Source organism: Ambystoma mexicanum, chromosome 7p, assembly GCF_040938575.1.
Source record: "Ambystoma mexicanum isolate Mex_15411 chromosome 7p, UKY_AmexF1_1, whole genome shotgun sequence".
In the NCBI taxonomy this organism is placed as follows: Eukaryota; Metazoa; Chordata; class Amphibia; order Caudata; family Ambystomatidae; genus Ambystoma; species Ambystoma mexicanum.
In genome coordinates this window covers 608,399,234-608,424,589 of record NC_090939.1, presented here as the reverse complement: position 1 = coordinate 608,424,589, position 25,356 = coordinate 608,399,234, and the positions used below count along the sequence as shown (strand labels likewise).

The 25,356-nt window shown below is 45.9% G+C and overlaps 1 protein-coding gene across 2 annotated transcripts in view; it reads right to left on the bottom strand.

Annotated features, from left to right (window-relative positions):
* JADE3 (jade family PHD finger 3) overlaps positions 1 to 25,356 on the bottom strand; it is a 566,198-nt gene that overhangs the window by 286,395 nt on the left and 254,447 nt on the right. For both annotated transcript variants that reach the window (XM_069636617.1, XM_069636618.1), the window contains exon 2: positions 20,664 to 20,723. In XM_069636617.1, the coding sequence (XP_069492718.1) occupies positions 20,664 to 20,712 (49 nt within the window). In that variant the 5' untranslated portion in view covers positions 20,713 to 20,723. The remainder of the gene's footprint in view (positions 1 to 20,663; positions 20,724 to 25,356) is intronic.

The window sequence follows — 25,356 nt, the reverse complement described above, 5'->3', positions numbered from 1 at the left end:
AGGCCACTTCCCGTGCGAACTAAGTTTAGCTGCCGCAGCGTTCGCCATAGTGAAGGCTACAACCATTGTAATGGGATGCTCAATGACGTACGTCGAGCACTTGCCATTTGCCATTCTAGAGAAACCAAAGGGCACATTGACATCTCAGAGAGCTTCTGTTTATGAAGTGATCATATCAGATCCATTGATTAAAATAGTCCGATGTAAGATATTGAACCCAGCTATGTTCGTGGCAGAGCCAGTCACGGAAGGAGAGACCATGCATGAGTGCAAATTATGAAGAATGTTATGATGAAATCCCCAGGGTGAAAGAAAATGCCTTGGCAGGAGGAGAGATCGTCTTTGACGGGTCCACAAGGATCGACCAAAGTGATGGGCAAAGATATACAGGCGTTGCTGTGATGAAACACACAACGAATGGAGAGTTTTGAGCGCTTCTTAGTGCACGAATACCATCTCACTATTCAGGACAGGCTGCAGAGTTATTGGCATTGATACTCGCCATTGAGAATCACGCAGACCAGGAAGTAAAAAGGTGTACAGTGACTCCACCTATGTGACATCAACAGTGCACGCAGGCCTAGCACGCTGGAAAAGGATGGGATACCTCCGAGCAGGCGGCACGCCAGTGCAGCACGTAGCCTTACTGGACAGGCTGCTCAAGGCACTATAGCTCCCAGTGGGCATAGTGGTCGTGAAATGTGCCGCCCACACGAAAGGGACAGATTTTATCTCACGCAGAAATCAAGCAGCAGACACGGAAGCCAAGCATATGGCATCCAAAAGTGAGACGATCATGGAAGTGGAAGTTATCCAAACCAACAAACGAATGATGTTTACACGAACTTCACCTGAAAGTTAGTCATTTGGGGCAAACACAGCTAATGGAACTCCAAGGGGAGGCACTGCAGGAAGAGAAGAATATGTGGAAACGTTGAGGGTGTTCTTTAAACCCCTCTGACACCTTGTGGCAACAGGACAGCACTGGTAAACCAGTAATGCCTGTAGCCCTATTAAAAAATACCCGGCGCACATGACAAAAGAGAACCTAGCAGCAACACTCGCAGAAGACTGGTTTATACCGAATTTAACCAAGCATTTTGCATTCTTTATAGTGAACTGTATAATTTGCCAGCAATTTACAGCGGGGCACACATTAAAAGTAATTAGAGGAATCATCCCAAGGCCAAATGGGCCTTTTCAACACTTGCATGTCGATTACGTCAACTGATTCAAGTATGTAACAGGTACAGATACTTAATTGTGGTGTGTCCATTCTCTAGATGGATTGAGGCAGGTCCATGAACACACCCAGACTTTACCTGTGCGGCCAAATTCTTAGTGAGAGAAGTGGGGGGGGGGGGGGGGGAGGGGTGCGAGGTCATGAGGTCAGATAATGGCCCTCATTTTGTCAATGCAGTGTTCGAGCAGATTAGCTTGCTGCTTGGTATAAAGCACAAGTTCTCGTTGGCGTACCTTCCACAAGGTAATGGTATCTGTGAGAAGCTCAACGGCTTGTTAAAGGAAAGGATAGCCAAGTTGAAGCTCACTCTAAAGAAGGGATGGTTGCTCTGCCTTCCACTGGCACTGTATGCTCTTCGGAACCAACCAGGGTCCGACCATCTTATGCCACACGAGATAGCCACAGGAAGAAGAATGAGGACTCCTGTGACACCGCGAGATCGAACTAGATGTGATGCCTAGTCAACAGGAGAGGTTTTAGGATCTGAAATGCAAAACTATCAGAACTGCATGACATCTTGCCTTACTTTAATTTTCAGACCAGCTGCAGCGACGTCGAAAAGGGTGCAGTGCAGCCCAGAACACAGAAGGAGACAATACAACAGACCAGGTTCAAGGTCTATGTGTTCCACCCGTCTTCCCTGGAGACGTCGTCCTTGTGAGGAATCACAAGTAAAAAGTGGGACGAGCCAAGGTTCAACGGTCCTTTTACAGTGGAGGACTGCACTCCCTCCGCAGTAAAACTACAAGGCAGGAGAGCGTGGATTTTTCTCGGCAACATAAAACCCTACATTGGAGAAGGCCCCCTGCCTGCACCCCAACGAGAGGAATCGACAAGCAACAGGGAAGAACCACAGCACGTGCAGATGAGATCCATGACGCAGAAGGATGCATGACCAGCTAGACAAAGACAAGGAACTTTTTGCAAATTGTGGCTTAAATTGGACACTTCCTCTAAGAAAAGAAGGGGACAAGGACGTAAAAAAGACACTGTGCATCCTAGTTGCAGGGTGAAGAAGGAAATTGCACGCACAAGCCACAACACAGTTTGAGGACTTTGAACTTTGGACTGAGGCACACTTAAGCATTGAGAAAAGAGTATGCCAAATTTTGACAGAGGACACTTGCATTGGAAGCAAATACAGTACCCCGATTCGTTTAATACGGAGATACTCTTGGAATCACTTATGGTGTACCACAGTAGAGACATTACAAAGGACATAATAATCTACCTTGATCTAGTGCCAAGATCATACCCGTCATTGGTAGGGAGGCTCGCCAGTGTCACTGACTTCCTACAAGATCCTGAAAACGAAAAGACAATAAGGCAACTCCTCACTGTCATTACCGAACAATTTACCCTACTCCCTGAGTACAGTGAGAAAGAATCAAATGATCCCAACAGAGGCGGAAATAGATGCGCTCATCAACACATTTTTCTTTAGCATAATCGAAGACTGTCCAACTCTTGTCTGAAAGAACAACAGACACAATCACCTTTCTTCGAGATCCAGCAAATACAGAACATTTTAGCCATCTTTTAAATAAGCTACTCATTCTGGTTGCACTCCATGCGACCGGACAGTGCAGACATTGTTCACATTTGTGAGAAAACAATCCTGAACCTCAGCAGGACAGGACGGATGTCCCCGTCACCAAAAGACACCAGGTTGGCCCATAATGTTCTCTTTCGCCTAGTCACCGACTTTCCAGAGTTAGTGGGGAGACTAATCGATGTTGACGTCCTCAATTTCATCAGAGACCCAGCTAATATTGCACAGATGGGTATGCTCTTACATGGAATTGTACTCCAAGTGGAACTTTCTAACCATCAGAGGAGCTATCTGAGGAGATTCTATGAACCTTCCGCCGAGGGACAGATCAAGGAAGCGGTGCCAAGGACTCCACATGTCATATTTGTTGTTATTTTTGTCCCTAATCCTCGGTATTGACCGGCATACACCATGTCCTCAGGATTGAAGCAAATAAGGGGAGTGGATTGGGAGCTTACCTATTTTGAACACGCACAGTAAAAGGACTCACTAAAATGTTATTTTACGTCTGATTTTTCACATAGTCTAGCAAAGGAACTGTATCCTGATTAAAAAAAAAGACAATTTGAAACTCACGAGAGGGGGACACTTGTGAAGTACCGGACACTCTTAAAACACAGAAAAAATAAACACTGACAGTTGTTGAATGATCGAGATGGGGGTCCCGAGCAGCAATCTGGTCCTCTCACAAGAAGAGAGGCAACCCGCTTCTCTGGAAGAAAATGCTGTCGCCTGACCTACAAGGGCATAATGTACCTATGCATCATATTTATTATTGTTTTACTGTCATTAACGGTCAGAACTGCATTCTTTATTGGTGCACAAAGTGTCCCAATTTCAGTACACCCACCTAACGATGCACGCATAAAACCCACAAAGGCACCCAGACCTTATATAGTCATTCCAGTCCCCAGAAGAACTGACGGAGTGAATCAACTTGAAATGGATGTAATTAGCAACGATACGCACACACACTAACAGACTTGTGGTAACGAACGAAAAGAAAAGCCAGAGACAGGGTTGGCAAGGAATGAATGAAGTAACATCACTGACAACTACACGCATGCAAACACTGAATGCACACAAAGCAGGCCTAGTGTCAATGACTGCAGAACCACAAACCAAAGCAGCAGAGAAGAAGAGACTGCCTGCCACAAGAAAGTCCACAACAGATGTTGTGAGGAAACAAGAATTAAGGCAAAAACCAACAGGAACAGTTATATCAGAAACTCAAGAAAACAAGAGCCAACACTGAGAAACTTTCTGCACAGACCCAACTGATAGTAGACTCATTAGTTCCACACATAGCCCAAGCAAGGGAACTACAAGAGGAACTGAAGAACAAAATCGCAGAGACTGTATTACCAAGCATATACATTCCAACACAAGGAACGAGCGCTAGTTCCATAGTACAACCGTATACTAGACCAATGCCAGAATGGATACTAACATTTATAACCCGAAATAGAAAGATGTAGAAGAGAGAAAGAGCTTCCAGAATTCGATCTACCCAAATGGCGCAGATGAGAAGGCCTGCTCCATGGACCAGGATACCTGAGAATCCTCCAGCAAGAAAAAGCCATACAGATGCATTCAGGGATGTAGTCATAGCCAACTACAGGAAAACATTAAGAATCAAGAGAAGTATGCATGGAGATGACAGTGAGCTAAACAACTACCTGGACAGCACAGCACATCTGGGAAACATTTGGTACCAGCACATGAAAGAAGTTGGAAGACGAAGTTCAGATGGAGAATGCTTTGTTTGCGCACTCCTACCATACAGCATTGGGAAGTCCAAGATCTTCGTAGCTGTAGAAACCGATGTCCAGACCGCACACTGTACGTCACACAGAGCAATGTGCAAGACCAGAGGCCAGTTCATGGGTAGTGATGCCTCTCTGAAATGGGCAACTGAAGCAACTGATCCAAATGAAGACGATTATGTCCAGGACATAAAGACAAGAAACAATGGAAAGACTAAACACATTGTGATCAGATATGAGAGGCCTGGAGTCAAAGGAGCAGAGATCAGAAGAGAAGCAAATCAGAAGCTAAATGTCCAAGTAAAAACTCCAGAAGAAGCTCGGAGATGGAAGAATAGAGGCCAAATGCAAATTTGGGGAACAGTGCTTTCACCAGACGGATGGGAGAAAGGAGTAGTGACATGCCGAGCATGGATGGTCTTCGGTCACTACGAGCCAACCATCAACATAGTGCAAAACGGATGGAAGCCGTTATGGCCAAAACTCGAAAAACTATTCGCATGAGTCGAAGACAGGAGGAGGACTCCTGCAGATAGAGCCACTAGAAAGCCCAAAGTTCTGTTTCAGAAATAACGGCACAAGGAAGATGGGAGAGAATCAGAACTGTGGACGAGTTTTTGATGCTCCAGGAGTGGTACATGGAACTGCAGTGATTATGGATCATTATTCGCCGTGTGCATCCAAAGCATACATCAGACTGCCAAGAGACTGGACGATAGTGAACGTCCACGTTCCAGCATTGGTAATCCCGAAAAGTGACCTGAATATTGACAGTTTCCCAAAAGCAGATGCTCACCTGAGAAAGAAGAGATCAGTGGAACTAATAACTCGGATGAAAAGAGAGAATTACTTCTCTGTCAAATCAGAAGAAGCTTTTCATGCAATCCCATAGGAACACAGGCTGTTCAGCCTCACCTCATCAGTGTTCGCAACAATTTTCATGCCAAGATTCCAAGTTGGAGCAAATACTAAATGGTTACAGATAACCAGATGGGAGTTACTGCAGACCATCAACACCACCATAAAGAGATTCAATGCAATCAAGGAAGAGTTAAGAGCCATCCGACTGAGGACTCTCCAGAACAGTTATGTGCTTGACTTGATCACAGCCATGGATCGAGGAGTTTGTGCAAAAATAGGAGAATAATGTTGCACATTTATACCCTCTCACGACGAGGAAAATGGAATCTTAACAGAAGCCATAGGTATGCTGACAAAGCTACAGAACCAGATCGACAAAACTGATGAAGTTGATGAAGACAGCTGGTTTGGATCACTATTCTCTTGGATCCCACAATGGATGGCAGACATATTCAAGTTTCTAGGAGCCCTATTGATGATATTACTAGGATTGTGTTAGAAAAAATAATCTCACAATGCCATAAAACTGCGAAGAAAGCCATAGGGATAAAGATCATGATTGATGTCAAGCCAGAATGGAAGCCCAAAGACCTGACTGATGAAGAAATAAGAGACTTTGTGAAGGCCAGCAGGCACGCGCCAGAAGGAACAAAGTTTCTCTATCCCAGGAAGCAGAGAAACTATGTGGGAAGATGGGTTTACTGTAGCCCAAATGGACAATGTCAACTAATAACATGGAATAAAGATGAACATATAAGGACAGCAGGAAGCCTAAAAGGAGTAATAAAAATATGGACTCCAAAGAGACACTTCTTCAAACCATCATGTATAGATCCAGAAGATGAAGAAGGAATGAACACAGGCGATGGAATGAAGATAGATATAGAAGAATCGAGTGAATTGCATCCAAAGGAGGAGGTGAAAGTGGGTGATTAATTGCCCAGAGGGCCTGATGAAGGGCCCAGAAGAGGGGGGGGGAGTGTAGAGGAGGTCGCAAATAAAGCCTGCACTCCCATCACCCATTTTGAAGTACCAGGAACAGTCACACCAAAATATGTGATGTATGATGAACAAATAAATCAGCAGAGCGCCACAGTAGGGCTCTGCCCAGTACCCATCAGAAGAACAACATCTACTGAAGGACCAATAACCAGCCAACCATGGACAGTAAGGTATCCATTGAGAAAACCCTACCAGCAAATGAGACGAAATGAAGATTTCCTAAGTACCGTCCCGGAAGAAATCAAAAAGGTCTTAATAGAAGACGAATGGTGACGTCATGAGAGCCCGGACGGACTCACAGATCGAACAAATGACGAACCAAGAATGACAAGGAGACGAAACGCCATGAGAAAAGAGATTGTGAGCTTATAGTAATAGGAAGCTATCAAAACGTAAGAGTTAAGTTGTAAGCAAAATGACTATAGTCTATCAGTTTACGCCTGTACATATGCTTGAAACAGCAAGAAAGCTAAGAAAACAGTATGGCTTGCTATGCTAAGTAGAAGAATAGCGCGGCAAGCACCATTGTATATAATCTACCTCAAAACGATGCACAGTATTATAAGTGCGATTCCACTTTACGAGAAAAGCAGAATCAACTCAGGTTACTAGAGGCCAAACAAGACAAGATTCATATTCTAGCAAAATGAGAAGAGACGACTGAATTGAAACTCAGCAGATACAACTCATGCCAAGAGAACGAAGGTCATACCAACAGAAGGAACAAACAGTAGCTGCATCCAACTGAAACCTAAGAACAGAATATCCTGTCTCTGAAAGGTCAAGATAAGGAAGCGTAGGCAGGTGGCAAGCCGAATAAGGATTAAATGCACAAATCGAGAGAAACTGGCAAATTCACGGTGTCTGCATCACGTGACCATCCGAGCGAGAAGCACAACTTGACACCTACGTGTGGCATCCGCCCAGGAGAAGATAGCAGAACTTTCCCAAGCAGAAGATGCAGTTTCGAGGCCAACCACATTAACATAATTGACACATTGTTGTTGAAGTGATGATTGATTGTAACCTTAATTGGAGGAAGGCCGGGTAGCTTATGGGGCACCCTGCACCTGGCTGACCATTTTGCATGCTGCTAAGTAAAGTGGAAATGTATGCATGGGGTTGGTGCCAACCCAATCACAATGGACCAAATAATCTAGGGTGTTATAGCTAGTAGAACCAATGGGACGTCGTACTTTTGGTGACGTCCACAGTAGTCAGTTTGAAGGAAGGGCTTAGACGCCCACCTGACAGTGTTTTACCCAATCCCTCACTCAGTTACCATATACAGATCTAGCACCTATATTAAAGTTACCTCTTCCTACTAACCAATAGAAATGCTTATTAACTTTTGAGTGTAACACGTCGCTTATGCTATCAAAACGTTATCAAAACACCCAGGCAGGCTGGGGCTCATATACACATTGTAACAGTATGGAAAAATTGGGGTTTTTAGGAGAATTACTGGACCAGATATAAAAGTAGTTTGGAACCTGGCCATGCAAGAAGTAAGACTGCAGCGGCCCCTGTAAGGCAAGAACAACAGTTTTAGATTAGCTATGCCAGTATCCAGTAACCAAGTTGAACAGTATATAAAACGCCAGCTTGACGTCAGTCTGGAGGAGCCGGCCACGGAAGAAGGACAGAATGCTGGTGGGGGGCGGGAGGGCAGAGTCCTTTGCCCCCATCCTCATTTTTGTACGGATTAAATTGTTATCCTTGCAAGACAAGACTCTTGGCCTTAATTCCCTAGAGGGATGAACTTTAATCTGGTGTGAGCGTGATTAGGGGTACCTGTATTTAAGGGGTACCCCTGTAAATTGGGCTACCTTTCAATACAAATGCCGGGTTCTGTTATTCTTTGTGTTCGCTGGTTTCACTGCACCCGTATAACTCCTTACACATCAGGGCCCACACAGAAGAGGGGGAGAGTGAAACTCGCAGGTGGCAGTAAACGCTTACCTCACAAGTAGTCAGGAGGCTTCAGCAGGCACACACCACAACCTGTTCACTGCCTCCCCTGCCAATTACCCCAATCACTTAGCGCACATTGCTCACTTCGCTACTGGCAGGGTTCATGTAAGCAAGCCTTAAAAGGTGCATACACCAAGTCACGGCAGAACCGCAGCAGTGTTTTCAAATGTTGCAGTTTCACCGAAATGAATCCAACGTCCGAATCACGCCTATCACTTTGTGTACTTTCATTCCGGGCAAACTTTGCCCTGGTACGAAATTGCATCTTTTTTTCACAGGGGCAGTTTTTCCTCTGGTGCTTTTAACATGCCAGACAGCACTTGTCAAGGTGCAATGGTTTTCTAGTATGTCCGTGTTTTTAGAAATTAGACAAAGTTTGCCCTAGTGCCAATACCATGCAACTTTGCACTTGCACCGTTGCAAAATGTCTGTAATCTGACCCCAGATGGCCAGACCGTAGAGAAATAATGAAAGGCGTATTGAGTGACTTATCGCTTACTATTATATTAACATCACCTTCTGCAACATGTTTTAGGAACTGATCCATCTGCAGAGTGGGTGGGAATTGGTATAAAAATCATTTATTTTCTAAGGCTGAATTCCTTATTATGGTTTACTGAATTCCTACGTGGCAAAGCTTTTCGGATTTGAGTTATCCTGCATATTTTGACTAGCCCCGATCAATTATACATTAGTTCCATCTTTGAGGATCTTGCGCTGCTGAGGCAATTAACTGTTCCTGTTCTTTGTGGGTGGGTGTCCCACTACTGTATCAGCGAGGCACATGCTGGGCATGTTTTTGCAACAGTAATTTGGAATGCGGAGTCCAATAATGTTCCAGGTATATGCAAGTGTAGCTTGCACTGCTGTGGTGATGCCCTTAATTGAGCTCTTCATCGTTGGGGTGCTTGCACTGCTCCATCCTATGCAGTTTCTTCTCGATGGAAGTAGAACTTCTACTGTTGCAACTCACAATGCATCTGTTCCAAGGGTGGTAATCTAGCATTGTAGAGAGACTCAATGTTCGTGAACTACGTGATGAAAGCATGATCTATTGCGATCCTTGGTATGTCCTTTCTATAATATGAGTGGAGTGTGCACTACTGATGGCTATGTTACAACTGTTTTATATGAGAGGAGCTTCTAAAGCCGTCACACATTCCTGATCTGTTCAAGAATCTTCTATCCTTGCTTTACATCTTGTACTGATCTCCACCTGTTCTACATGATTAAAGCCTACATTGGGGTTGGCCCGATTCGCCTTTTCAGTTTGTGCGAGGCAAGCCTGCACGGTTCCTACTCAAGCTGCCTGCCCTATGTGAGCAAAGCATTAGAAAGCTACAAGACAGCATCCTTGCACATTGCGTGGATGGAAAGTGTGTTGCCAGGATAAGGCACGAGTGCTGCAGTGGGCCGGTGGGTTGGGGTCTGAAGGTCGTTCACTACTGAAAACACTTTGCAGGTACAAATGGCCGCCGCACCGTGATGGATGTCTTCTACCACGAGCAGATTTGAAACCTGCTTTAGCCCTGATAATTCCCTGCAAGCTGCATTGAGGCAGCGTTACCCCGAATTTGACTCTAATGCTAAAGAAAATAGCATTTACCTCTCTGCCTCCATTAGGCTCCACGAAGCAGAGAGCACTCAAAGATGGCCGCCCGTGACTTTTCGCCCAGGAATCACAGCCTCTGCAGGCTGGTCTTGCCGTGATTGGCCATCGAAATCATCTTAGCCAATCACTTTTCGCCGGCAGGCGAACGCCGGCCCACCCACAAAGGCTACCCAACAAGGCAGCCTCCTGTCCCAAGCCTGTCACGAGCCGTACAGAGCCCAAGGCCAAGCTCCATGCCGGATTTCAGCCCACCAGGGCCCATGCCTCAGCCTCGCTCCACAGCTGCCACTGGGTAAGATCTCCAGCACCATGAACTTTTGCTCTCTCTAACTACTAACATAGTGCCAGCCCCCGTTCTAAGCACTACCCATAGCCTTTGTCTAGTATGTGTACAATGCAAAACTGTGCTTGTAAACCATATGCATACTTCCCATTCGCCTTCAGCCTTACTCAGTCAGCTTGTGCCCATGAACATGCTATTAGCACGATCCTTGCCATAATGCATGTGTATGTACACTACAGCCCACTTAGCCTCATTTGCCTGTGCGCCCCACTATAGGTGCTCCTCTGCCAACCGCATCTTTATGAGCACATTGCCACTCCCTCAGCTGCCTGTGGGACCTCAGAAAACGGCATAGTCCATATACTTTGCTCACTGCTGGACTATCTTAAATTGCCCATAGAATGCCTTCCTAGTAACTATATCTAGATGATTTGAAACTGTCTTGATTTTGGTCATAGCAGTGATCCACACTCATAGTATTCTTGATTCTGCTCAACTGTTTTTTACTACTGCACTTAAGAGTGCGGGAACTGTCAAATTTAATAATGTTGATTTTGCATTACCCTAGCTAATATCGAACCTGCCTATTGTTGATTTTGCATTGCCCTAGTGGCAATTGCACTTGCCCACAGCTAAGAAGCTTACCCCCTTGGTGTTCATCTACCATGCTCCTTAGGGCGCTCCTGCTTTTACTGTTCCACTCTCTGCCATCTGAAACAACAATCCTCACTCAGCCACGCACGTTCCCGACACGGCCGATTCATCCTCAGCCACCTGACACTATGTCCCGCCTCAGTCTTGGCCCACAGACCCTGCGCATGGTGACCTCTGCTATGACACCCACCTCAGGCCTCCAACACCTCACTACCGACCTCAATCCCTACCTCAATGACCCAGCCCTTTGGTTGGAACACTTTGCTAGCAAACCTACGCCGAACCAACCGTGCCCTTCATCTCTTAGAAATAAAAGATTAGGCACCAGATTCCGCATACACCCCACCCGCTGCAACCTCTCCAAACAAACACGACACACACTCCCGGGCCCACCCTCGGCCCTCAACAGCAATCCCCCTCCACAGAGGCGAAACCGCCTGTCATCAAAGGCGCCCTTATCAACGCTAGATCCCTCCCAGCTCACGCTTTAGACATAGCAGACTTTATAACATCGTCAGATCTTGATTTCATTGCCATAGCTGAAACCTGGCTACATGCTGCCTCCGGTCCTTCACTGTCCCTTGCTATACCACCTGGCTTTAGCATATTGAGATGTGCCCGTTCCTATGCCTCCCACTCTAGAGGTGGGGGCCTTGCCATCATCCATAAAATCACTCTGGACCTAAGAGCAACGACCAATACCAAACTTGAATCAGCTGAGCTATTGTCAGTCAAACTCACGTTAACGCCCAACCAAATAGCCACCCTCCACCTAATTTACCGGCCCCCAGGCCCCGCACCCTCCTTTGTCGGCGACATATCCACCCTCCTCCTTGACAACACTAAAACCAATTCACAAATCATCATCCTGGGCGACCTCAACTTGGGACTAGGTGACCCAAGATCCTATTGCACTCGATCTGGAAAACTCCCTCTCCAACTCCGGCTTCACCTCGCACATCCAAGAGCCTACACATTCTAAAGGCAGGACCCTTGACTGGCTAGCCAGCTCTAATTGTAATATCAATGTCCTGGCCATTACCCCCTGCCTCTGGTCAGACCACCACATTATCACCTTTAATATTGAAGCCGCCCGCCGCATCCCAACCGCGATAGCGCCGGCTCTCCCGACCAGAAACAAAAAGGACATAACCAAAGAGAAACTCCTCCCTCTACTAATCCCCTCACTTAAAGCAGCTACTGATTCCTGTAACGACTCGACTGCCTTAGCCGACATCTATAACTGCAGCATGCCGACAGCTATAGATTCTTTGGCCCCCATCAAACTGAGGAAGGCCAAACCACGTGCTCACCTGAACTCTTGGTTCACCCCACAGCTAAGAATACTCCGTAAAACCAAACGCTGCGCCGAAAACCGATGGAAACGCCACCCTTCTGACGTGCATAAAGACGGCTTCCTCCTGGCCTCGCTCACTTACAAAGCAGCCATTATAGAGGCAAAAAAAGAATCCCTCAATAATCGCATTCTGCATGCTGATCACAACTCAAATAGTTCCTTGAAGATTTTAAAAGAGCTTGAAACCCCCGTTACTCCCCCTGACACCTGCATTAAAGACAGCAAATGGTGTGCCAACATTCAGGCAGAATTACTGAATAAAATCACCATGCTTCAATCTAAAATCACAGCCAAACATGCTAGCCTGAAACTGGACAATCGCCCTCCCATCCCAGCAGCGGCCCCCTCTCCTGACGTCCCCAACTGCAAACGATTTGCCTTCTCACCGCTCACCATTGCAGAGGTAGAAAACATTATCATCAAACCGTCCAACTGCCAGGACGACCCCTGCCCTTCCCCAATTATTAAGGAATCCGCCCACGACCTGGCCCCATTTATCACATCCTTCATCAACGCATCCTTCAAAACAGGAACTGTCGCCGACAACCTTAAGGATGCTTGGGTGATCCCCTTGCTCAAAAAACCTTCCCTCGACCCTAGCATACCCACCAACTGCCGACCCATCACCACTGTCCCGTTCCTGCTAAAAATCCTAGACCGTGCAGCATACCTGCAGATCCAAGAGCACTTGGAAGCCAACAATCTTCTAGGCCTTAGACAATCTGGTTTCTGACCCAAACACGGAACAGAGACAGCTCTACTTGACTTAAAAACCCAAATCGAAGTGTTAAAGGACAACGGCAAACTTGCCTTATTACTCCTACTTGACCTCTCTGCGGCCTTTGACTTGGTCAGTCACCAAATCCTATGCAAGCATCTTCACTCGGCTGCCCATTTCTCACCATCAGCCACGGCCTGGATCAAATCATTCTTGAGTAATAGATCTATGCGGGTCTTCTCTCAATCTGCAGCTGCAGATCCTTCCCCGATTCATTGCGGCGTCCCCCAGGGCTCTTGCGTGTCGACAACGCTCTATAACGTCTTTACAAAACCACTTTTAGATGTACTTGACTATCTGGGTGTCTCCTATACGAACTACGCTGACGACACCCCGATACTCATTCCCATCACTGGCGACTACCTGGCTGACACTAAGGCCTTGAACGAGGTCTACCTGGTTATCCAAGCTTGGATGGCACAACACCAGTTATGCCTCAATGATGACAAGACTGAGCTCATCTTGGGCACTACGCAACGCCTTAGTAAACTTGAGCCATCCTACCAATCATTTGTCATCGATGGCAACACCATCCAAGTCTCGAAAGACACCAAAACCCTAGATGTCTATCTTGACGCCACCCTATCCCTATCCAGACAAACAAATGCAGTCAGATCCTCTTCAGCATACACCTGCAAACTCATTGCAGCTTGCAGGCCATTCCTGACCACCCACAACGCAGTCACTCTGGCCAGAACTCTTATCATGGCCAAAATTGACTATGCGAGCACCCTCTACCTTGGAACGAGCCAAGAGAATCTGAACAAACTCCAAATTACCCAGAATAACGCTATCAGAGCAGCCCTAAACATCCCACAAAACCACCACATCTCGGAATCTAGATCTAACTTACACTGGCTACCGGTCAAACAGAGAATTTCACTGAAAGCCTTAGGCCTCACCCACAAATGCCTAGCTAACCAAGCCCCACCATACCTCTCTGTAGCCAGCTGTCCCGACACGCGCCCACCCGTCCGCAAAGAACGGCTCAGACCCACTGCCTAACCATCCCTAGGTTCAAACTACAAAAGGCGGGTGGATCTAGCTTCCCCGTCCTAGCCTCTAAGCTTTGGAATGCCCTCCCTCTCACCCTCCGATCCGAAGAACGCTTTAGTGCCAAATCCTGGCTCTCCAACCAGCCATGATGTCCGGACCAGCCCTAGGAAACTCCTGCTCTAATCTACCTTCTGTAAATATGTATATTGCTGTATGCCTTGTATACTATGTACTGTTTAATGCGCTGAATATATTTAATTGTATGCTTATGTAACCATCTCTAAATTGCGCCATGATGCCTCCGGGCCGGATGGTGCGCGTTACAAATAAAACAAAATACAAAAATACAAATGCATGAGCACATTTTTATTGAGTGCACAATGTAAGCTCTTCACAAACCAAGTACTCTTCAAATGACATTGAAGCAGATCAGAGTGGAGGGTGGTTATAGATTGAGTCATATAGAGAACCCAACAAAGTAGTATGATGGTGCTGAGAGGTCTAGTAGCCTGCATGCCACAGCGCACCACCCACATGTAATGGCCTAGACTATACAATGAGATTTTCAATTGGCAAGTTCAAAGAATCAGGATTGAGAAGATAAGAATTATACGTTTTCTTGGACTGCCAAGCGGGGCCTCAACATTTACATTTTGCAGGTCAAATTAAACCGTCCCATTTTGGGAAAGCCTGATAAAATAACAAATCCGGAGTCCAATGGCACAATAACGGCAGTTTATAAGGAGTGGGGGGGGGCCACCCCTGCAGGCAACAAAAATATCGATCTGATTGATCCCCCTCTTCCCTCTCCCAAAGGCTTTTAAGATGGTTAATTGACAAAAACCCATGACTAAATCCTATTAAAAATGTGTTTCAACCTACCCCAGCCGTCTTCCTCCCCTTCAGATGGCGTGACTCGTGGCCGTTCATCCCACTCAGCTTTCCACACAAACATGAGAATATTGTTTGGTAGTAGCTTGTCTTTCATCCCAGCCCCCCTAATCCCCCCCCCCGAATGAACCGTACTGGTAAAAAAATAAAATTAAAAAAAAAATCACCACCAATTGCATTTGATGAAAAATACCACCATCTCCCTACCTTGATACACCACATAAAGTCCATGTTGCCCAAGCCATCGTTCCATCCTGGCTAGATTACTGTGACTCCGTCTACATGGGCCTTTTCAAGGAAATCACCCATCAGGTGCAACTTCTCCAAAATAAGGAAGCAAGGTTGATTTTTTTTTTTCTCTCTCGTTCTCTGGGGGTTATCTCTGCAGCTCTGAAACTGCTCCCTGTGCAACACAGAATCACACTTAAAGGCTGCGTCTCATCCACAAGAGCCGTGCCAATAAGGATCCACTCTACCTTGCTGCCTGCCGTAAGAGACACAATGCAACCAGAAACCTCAGTCCAGCCTCAATTAACCTTTTTCACGTGGCAAAGTTCCACAGGCCCTGTACGGGAGCCAAAACTGCAGTTATGAGCCTTCCCACAATACATTCACAGTGGCTGTGAGTAATGTTAATAGCCTAATGTGGTGCATTGCAGAAGTTGAAAAGAAATTAATCAAAGGATCAGTGTCTACTTTTCTAACACACTAATCATGGCAATGAACCACTTTAACCTTCCTCTACGCCGTTCAATGATGTTGATAACCTCTGCTTTGTAGCAATCTACACCATAGACCGGTGCATCCGGATCAACACAGCCTCAAGGTCAAGTAGATTTTCAGCACCAGGAACTCCACTCTGAATTGCCTCATTGTAGACAGCTGAATTGGTGATAGATGGGAGTTGCGACTTAAAAACTTTAAACAAAACAAACCAGAACAGGCTTAGAGTCAACAGGTGATGTGGCCAAAGAATATTTTGGGGCAAATGGTAATATAGCAGTAGAGCAAACCCGGCAATGCAGAGCCAGCTACTACAAGTAGGTAGCTACCATTGAAATCAGCAGCAGAGAAGGCATCAACAAGACTGCTGTAGTCTGTGGCATCTAGGCAGTAAAGGCTGCTTTCCAAAACCATTCACCTAGCAACTGGGTGCCATCTAAAACCGACAAAGTACACATCACCTGGCAGAGAAGCACCAACTAATGAAATGCCATTATCCGGTCTCAAGTTCCCCAGCCTCAGATTAACAACGCTTTAAGGTCAAATGAAGAAGTGACCCTTTCCTTATTACACATCCACTTGAAATGTATTTTGATTCCAAACACTTCTGATAGATGGACCCTCGTTTGCATGTCACTCGTTCTTGCTGATCTCTGTTGGAGTCCCTTACTCTTTGCTAGCACACAGACTATAGATCATCAACAGATCCTCCGTGGAAATGGCTGTATGTGACTTTCATGTTTCCCAAATTTATTTTCCACTTTGCACTGCATAGGACTGTATATTCGCCCCAGACTAGTTCCTGCGATGTTTCTGCTCGAGTGCTTACATGTTCCCCTATGTGTGTATTTTGTTTCTGGCACACAGGACATCGCCCATCATTGACATTGTGTCTTTAGTGTTTGTGTAGGTGACCCTTCCTTGCTAGTTTCTGCCACTGGGTTTAGTCCACTCTGTGCCCTGCACCTGGGGCATGTGGGGGGTTTGTGGAATTCCTCCAGCCATGAGAAAGGACTCCAAAGAAAACAAGTCACCCCTGTTAAACCTGTTCCCCGCCTAGCTGCCAGAATTACAGAACCAACAATCTGGCCTGACATTTTTACCCACTTGTCGAACCCTGTAATAGCCATCCCCGCTTAGTCCCGTCCTCCCCAAGCCCTACAATAGGAGTTCCACACCTGACAATTAACCTCCCCTCTGCGCCCAAACTGCCCTGCACTCCATAAGTTCGACTCCCCTTATCTGAATCACACAGAATCTAGTTTGCCCTATGTGGGAATCGATGGGGGCGGGCTCTTGAAGTACACTTAGCCTCACACTGTAATTACCTGAAAATGTGTGCCCAACGCTGCATCCCATCACACCTGGAAACCACACAAACCTTGACCCTGGCAACACATGTGTTCCTGGGAGAGGGGGTGGCCGGAAGCAACAGCCTTCTGTAAGCCTGTGGAGAGGCGCCTGGGCTCTTCCTTTTTGGTCACTGGCGGGGGTGTGCTGATGGGGGAAGGAGGCAGCAGAGTTCAGGAGGCCCCTTCAGCAGGTACCTTTGTATTACCCACCCATCCTTTTCCCTCCCTTTCCTCCTTAACCTGCTCTACTTTTCCTCCAGCAGGGCTCCTGGACCCTCTGCCTTACCCCCCCTCCCACTTTCCCTGCCTCTGTGCCATTCTCCCTGTGTCCGTCTCTCCCTGTGTGTCTCTGCTCTTGCCCTTTCTTTTGCTCCCTGTCTCTCCCCTTGCCTCGCCGCCAACTCTCCCTCCCCACCAAAATTCCCTCCCCGCCAACTCTCCCCTTTCCCCCTGCTTCCAAGGGTACCTCCCAAGTCTCCAGATTCTATGCCAATGGGTGTCCCTAGCTAGTCCAGTGTGTCCAATTTATCCTGCTGGCAATGAGTTTACTCCACTTCCTGTAATAAATCGGTTCCTGGTTTCTACAAAGACTTTGGTGCCTTAATTGTGTCTTTTCAGTGTAGCCTGCCTGTTATTGCCGGGGGGGGGGTCAGCCCAGTCCGTCTGCGTACACAACACACCCCCACTGCATCTGTTGACTCCCGAGTTCAAAACTGTGGCTCTGATCGAGGTCTCCCACACAGACACCCCCATTTTGGAGTGCCTACCACTTACACACCGCTCTATGACAAAACCAACGAAAGAGAATAAAAGGGGAAATAGAACAGCATAACTTGATGGTGCAAATCTCCCAAAGCAAAACTGATCGGTGAGACTGAACCACAGGTATTGCTCTGCGCAATCCTCCCGACCTTTGTTTTTCAACCTATTAAGACAATACAGAAGGTGAAAGACCATATACAGCCCAGGACCCACCCCAAAGGGAAAGGCCAGCCCAAACAGCTCGGTAACATGCCTTCTGCACAAGACCATAAGCTACCTCCAGACATGTTTCAGGCTCCTTCCGTTTTGCATTTGACACCTCAAGTGAGACCGGTATTCCCAGATGTTGGTAAATGGCTTGTTGTGTTTAAAGATCAAGGGTACATCTCTCTGATGATGCCCAACAAGACAAACATGTCTGTGGTAGGTTGGGGTCTTGCAGTTGTGTCACCAAAATCTGGAACTCTATCACATTGGTCTTATTGGGGGAAACACAATAACATTGTTTTAGTAAATAAATCTGGTACCCAGGAAAGCTCACTACTGGTACTGAAGTAGCAATTTCTGTGCCTGGAGACCATCTTCATAGGAGAAGCTGTACACCGGCTACAATCTATAAATGTCCTGTTCCAAAAGGAGGCGATGCCTCTCTGGTGGAGTTTCATATTCCAGACCAAGGGCAATGGGTTCATGGGACTCTTTCCTAATTCACAAGCTAAGAATTATCTCGCAAATGCACCCTCCCATTTCAGATCCAAGTACTGATAACTGACTCATGGTCAGAACGATTTCCCAACCACAAAGCAATTACTCAACACAATATTATCCCCTATCAAGCTTGGAGGAAACCGTGACATGCGTGTGTGCGCTCACATTGCAGTCCTCAAGGGAGCACAGACCTGCTGACAGAGTTCCTATAGCAGGCATCCTGGAAGGGCTGCACGTGCATGCGGCCATGTTTTTCTATTCCAACCTTCAAGAAAGCCAGAACACATGCAGCACTTTGCTATTGTGAGATTTAGAGAAAGGATGACTGTTTAGATCAATAGCTTTGAATTGTAAAAATAGCCTGCTGTGTGGACTGACCTGGGGCAGAAAAAAAGAAGTCCACTCATTTATGGGCATTAATATCGGAGGGTCCGGTGGGCAGAGAGCCTGATCAAAAAGGTGTTTCCAGTAGTCTTTGCCAAAACAATGCTGGTGTGCCGTTAGACTATTGTTTTAACGTCTTCTTTCATAGTGGCACATGTTTCATTGTTGCGCCAATAGGACTGTGCCGACAAAGGTTTTGTGTCTTAACAGGCACTTCTGCAAGTCAGAAGATTGGGGGGAGGAGTTTAAAGGCTGTCAGCTAGCTTTTCCCATATAACCCCTAAAACAGCACTAGCCAATGGGCCAGCTCTCGCTGCATCCCAGATCTGGCGTCAGATATCCAACCGGATCCCGGGATCCGGCCTGCCTCTGTCCCACAAATAACCCACAAAACAAACCAAAGCGCTCGCTGCGCTGCAGTATGGAGTGGGGGGGACAGGGGGTGGAGGGGCAGAGCCACACAGCACATTGGCGCGATGAGCGCTCTTCTGGCTCCATCCCCCTATGTATGTCACAGCAGGAGCCAAGGACACTGAGGTGTCTTTGACCCTCGGCAAACATGGAGTCTTACTGTGCATAGCAGAATCCATTTGGAAAAATAAATCATCCGTTTGCACAGAGCAGATTACATTACAGAGCAGATTACAGCACCGAGCCCGTGAAGCTGGGGGGTCGGGGGGGGTGCACTTCGGTGATCATTGCCTTTTCCAACTGAAATCTGGTATTTGTAGTCTATCTTGGGATGTCCCAATACATTTTGCCTGACACATTTCCAAGTTGATGAAAGATGGCTTGAAAAGTACACAAACCACAGTAAGGTACGCACACAAATAAATAAATCCTTATATTTATATATTTGCATGCGTATTTTACCATGGTCTGTGTACTTTTCAAGCCATCTTTTTTAATAAAGCAGAGCATTATTGAAAGCCAAATCGGGGCGAGGAGGGGAGATGAGTGCAAGTGAATCGTGAATATTTGACCAGGATTTCATGTGGCAAGAATTCTTGCCAGCCTAGATCAGTTATTTTTCCCCCGATTGTGGCCATGTGCTGCTTTTTAGGGCACAAGGCGAGTGGGCAGTGTCTGGGCTGTGTGTGTGTTTTTTTTGTTTTTTTAAATGGCCAATTTTCTTTTGTCTTGTGCACTTTCTTGGAAGGGGAAAGGTCAATTGAAGTAAATTAATATGGCATTGATATACAGTGTTGAATATGGAAAAGAAGCAGCATGAAATAAATTACAACATTTTTAAACTATTATTTTGAAAAATGTCTTTGCTCGGAGTTCAACTGCCAGGTCTGCCCCCTCTGAACTTCGCCTCCTCAGAACTCCACCCCTCCTCCAAACTAATTCCCACCGCAGACCTTGTGGGATCACCCCTCACATTTTTTCCATTTCCACCACCGACCTACAAGAAGGCAATAGACCATGGACTGGTAATTTTGGATCCACACCGAGTAAAATAACCAATCTCGTATCAGCAAGATCTACGTGTTAGTTCAACTGGAAAACACGCATTTCTCGCTCAAACGAAATATATTTTGTACAATGCTTTTCTACTCCTCCGCGTGCAGCCACTACTTCTAGTTTTAAAACGCATAGAAAAGAAAAATAACCGTGTTTCCTGTTTCATGGGGTTAAATAATGGCGACTGAAAGGCTGCATGTCAACAGGAGAGAGAAAGTCAATGGCAATATGCGGGTTAAACATTATCCCAGTGAGATTAAAGTAACGTTTATAAGTAACCCAACAAGGAGCGACTTACTTTCATTGTCGGAACTGTCGCTGCTGCTGAAATTCCTGTGGCGCTTCATCGTGACGCATCCTAAAACATAATAAGTAAAGAGTGTTAGTTATAGCCAGTACCTGTGGTAGGAACATCTCTTGCTTGATATACATACAAGTTTTCCGTTTTAAGTTTCCCAACATAATAGAGGCCAAAGTAGAAGTGCTTTTAACCAACAAGTGCAGGTGTGCGTGCAGGAAAGACCCAGGAGTCTGGCTCACAATCAGGGAAGAAAAAAATCGAACTTGCCGGATCGCCGTTCCGTGTAGGCCGGAGGCCCACACCCACTCCCCCCCCCCCCCCCCATCTAAATTGAAGAAACTCTGACCCTGACTGCCTCGAGTCTCGTGAAAGCTGTGCGTTTGGAGTATTGACGCGCAGCGATATGCAAAGATTTTACAAACTGCGCCCGACACTCCTCCTTTGGTCATGGAGAGCTCAAACAATTAAACGGTGGACAGTTGTATGCAAGTTTCATGCACACATTTTACTGTCAGGGTGGTGACTATTCTGGCAAATGAAAAGAGCACCATGCATATACCCCAGTGCGCATTGCATGCTCAGAAGGACTGCACATTTGAACTATCACAGGCATATTTAACAAATGGGTGGTCATTCTTATGTTCCCAAAATGAAAATCAGGCAGCATCCTACATTCAGGGGAGACACATTATTCCATACCTAGCTGTGTCTCTCAGCCCCACCCACACCACTGACAATCGGCACCCTATAGCTCCCCACCCACCTGCTACTGCTCCCCCACGCGCGGAGGGGGCGGGGAGGGAGTTCCACAAGTACATTTTGTCTATTTACAGCACTGCTCACAGCATATATGGTGATAATGAAATGGGACACGTCTGCAAGTTAGTGAACACCATGTTTGCCGGAGATACTGTGTTCACTAAACTAGATCGGCGTCTCCTATTCTAAGTTAACGATATGGCAACCAGATTTTCATTATGAAAAACCAGGACAGCCAACATAAAAGGGCTACCCCCTCGCAGCGCATCCCGCAACACTGCACCCGCCATCCCCCGCAAACTGCTCCCACTTGCACCCTGCCGCCCATCTCAGCGTTTCCAGCACTGCAGCTTGGGCTGCGATCATAAGCATACCGATTAAAAAAAAAACTTTTGCTCGGCCAACCTGTCATGTCAAAATTATGGCTATTATAATGTTAATATACTTTATCATTGTTGCCCGGGTCCCGAATGCGGTTTTTAAATTTAAAAAAAAAACTCAAGGGACGAGGGGACAGAGGGTCCAATTCCAGTAATGGCCCTTCAAAAACAGGACGTCTGGTCACTCTAGTCAACGAATCCAGAGCAAAGTGATTTTTAGTTATGTGCTTCAAAATCATGACAGGAGCCTTAGGCCTACTTCTCAACAACCTACCCTGGATTATAATGATTCCTCCTCAACTCTTGGCTAGCTTGGCTTTTTCGTACAGACCTCTGTACGAGGGACGCCAACGTAGATGCGAGGTGATCAACATGGCGGCTCACCATGCACAAACGCGGCCCATCGACAGTGAATGGCAAGGAACTATTTTCACTAGCGGAGGGGTGAGCTGTAATACATGCGAGAATTTTTCACAGATAGACACAACAGAGGTGCAAAATATCAACACTGCCATGTGACTGAAAAAGCCCACCCCTTTGAGAAAAGCAGACCAAAGGCCAGAGACAACAAAGAGAATTGCACACTGCATAAAGTTTGCAGCCAACTTTAAACATATAACATATCAGCAACAATCACTCAACCTTCTGAGCTACCTTTGTAGCTTTCTACTTTAGGACGTACCCCACTCTACCTCCAAAGAAATCAGCATTAGATATGGATCCCCGATTGTCACTGCATTACCAACAGTGCAGCTAATTTACATGTCTTTCAAGCCAATTGTGTTTAATTTGCAGCCACACTAACACTGCACACATTAATTTAGGATGTACAGCCAGAAACTGAAAGCTATAAGCATCTATTCTGGGGAAAAGAGGCTTCTGCCATCATTGCCAAGTAACTAAGGGACTCTGCACATATGGGAGATATCTTCTCTGTTAAAAAGGCTGTCTGACTACTTATTTAATACCAAGCTAGGAGCGATGTTTGTTAAATGGACTGTTCTTGACTGCATATTCTTTGAAGCTGAGCTGGGAGTGGGGTCTATTCTGCAGTTATTTGAAGTTTAGCTGGAAGTGATATCTGTTTTAGTTGGCATGCAGTCAGTCCCCTGCTGAGTGCATACTTAGGCATTTGAACTAAGAGGACCATCTTCTCATTAAAAGGACTGTCTCTTGCTTGTATGCACATCTAGACAACAAGCTGCAATCAGGGTACCATTACGTGTATAACCCAGCAGGAAGATTAAAGAAGTCTTAAATTAGCGCACATCAGGTATTAGATGCTAAACCAGTTATCGCCTTGCATTCTGGTACTTATAAACCAGGCTTTGTATTCTGACCCTAAAACTATAATTACTGGTCAAGAATACAGAATGAAGTGTGCTGAAAGCAAGACCTGAACCGATTAGCCCTTACAGAGCACAACTGAAGAGCTTCCTTTCTGCATATTAGTATACATAGTTTTAAGAAGCAGCAGTGGGTTAGTCCTGTGCACTCAACCATTGCTCTGGACTGTTGGGATATTTCCAGTACTGAAAGCGGGCTGGGAAAAAAAAGGTGGTGTCTGGCACATGCAGCTATGTGGTCACTCTAGTCGATCACACCCCTTGCCCCCACTGGCATATAGCTACAAGCGTTTAATGGTAGTCTGGTAGTAAAAGGGCACGTATAACAAAATATACATTGCTGCACAGGGAGAATTATTTGAAGTACCTGCTAGCAACAGACAAAATGAGGTTTAGTGTAGCACAACAGACAGAAATTGCAAGCTACTCCTACTCCATCACCTCTCCTTTTGACGTCACTATTCTCGCACACATCTATTGTAATTTTAATGTTTGTCAAAGTTTTTTTACATGCAGATAACTAACCCACACCCAGGGCTCTGCCTTCTAAATGTTTATGCTTGAATGATGCCAGAGTGAGTTTTCCTTCCAAGTTGGACCTCGGTATTCCTTGTGAGTTAGTAAAGCTTACAGTTTGAAAGCTGGCCCTTCCATGGTTCACCAGGAGCCAGCATTGGGACTAGTGTGGGGTAGCATGAGCAGATTTTTTCAAAACAAAGTATAGAGTACACGATTTCAGACGAATTAAGCGGTCGCCTCGGACATGTGAGTGCAGCCAGTCACTTTTGAATTATATTTCACCCTTTATCCTTCAGAAGTTGATAAATTGAGTACCTTCAAGATCCTCCTTTTCATTTGCTATCAACCAACATGTGGAACTCGGAGCCAGGCAACTTTCCACAGATGACGATCACCAAGTCTTGGGAAAATCACTCAAAACCTGGATTTTCTCTAGATCACAACATACAAACTAGCATGACACCCTCTACAGGCCCCCTCAGAGCTTAACATAATAGCCATCGCAAATCTGGACAAAACTCTTGCTCAACGTACAGGATGGAAAAGAGACTGGCCCATTCGGGTCAGCCTCATTGGCACGTGCAATACGCTTGTGCACACCACATCAATGAAGAACACATTGGAAGTCAGACGCCGGGTCAGACTACCCAACTTCTTCGCACATAAGACACTGCCACCACCCCATCATCACCATAAAATAGAATCCAAAACAGTAACAGCACCTCATCAAGATGGATCACAACAGCACAGCTTGAACTCCGATTCAGAAGAACGCTACAATTCTGATAGGACTTCTCAGGAGCACCATAAACCCTCCCCTTCCCTCAAACTTTCAATCTACTAGCACCTTCAAACTACACACTAGCATACACAGAAGACTAATGTCTGCAACACCATCTCAACGAAAAGGAACCTAGAGGAGCAGCTCAAAGCTCATCCTACATCTTTAGCTTTATCACAACCTGTACTCTCTCTGGGGTTCCCCCAATGACCCAGTGTGAAAATCTAATCGATCTTGGGTTTTTCTCTCTAGATAGAACACATGTCCAAATATCAAAACGGCAAACCTCAGAGCCATAGTAGCGCTCAGGACTCTGGTACTTCACGTCTCCACTTACCACATATTTAGTTCCTGCCTCTACCTTATAACTACCCCCTCTTGTTTTAGCAAAACCACATGCCATCAAAAAGTTCACATATGGTCTACAAAAAACACTTTATATCAGATTATCATTAGTTTGGGTGATGAAAACACTTATTACAGGCAGGTAGCTGCCACGAACCCTAGCTAAAAACAAGATATTGTTAATCCTGAAATAATGGAACAAGTTTAGATGGAACACCGCTATTGATCACTTGTTAAAACACTGAGGGCCTGATTCATGGAACGTTTTCCTATGGGATTGCGCCTTTATAAAACACTTTCATGAATCAGGCCTTTAGTGTGCACTTTAAGGAAGACATTTTAATGGTCATGTTGAAGTGTTAATACGTATACGACCAAAAAGAGAAGGGGGTGGGGGTATATTTTACAACCACTCTAACAACCCCAGGATAAACAGACAAAAACATATTCCAGTGGTTCTATGTCATTTCTCCAAGTTAGGACACTAACGGACCTATACTGAAGCCCGTCAGACTCTCGCAAATATACAGAGACATGATTTTGAAAAACCATAAATATAT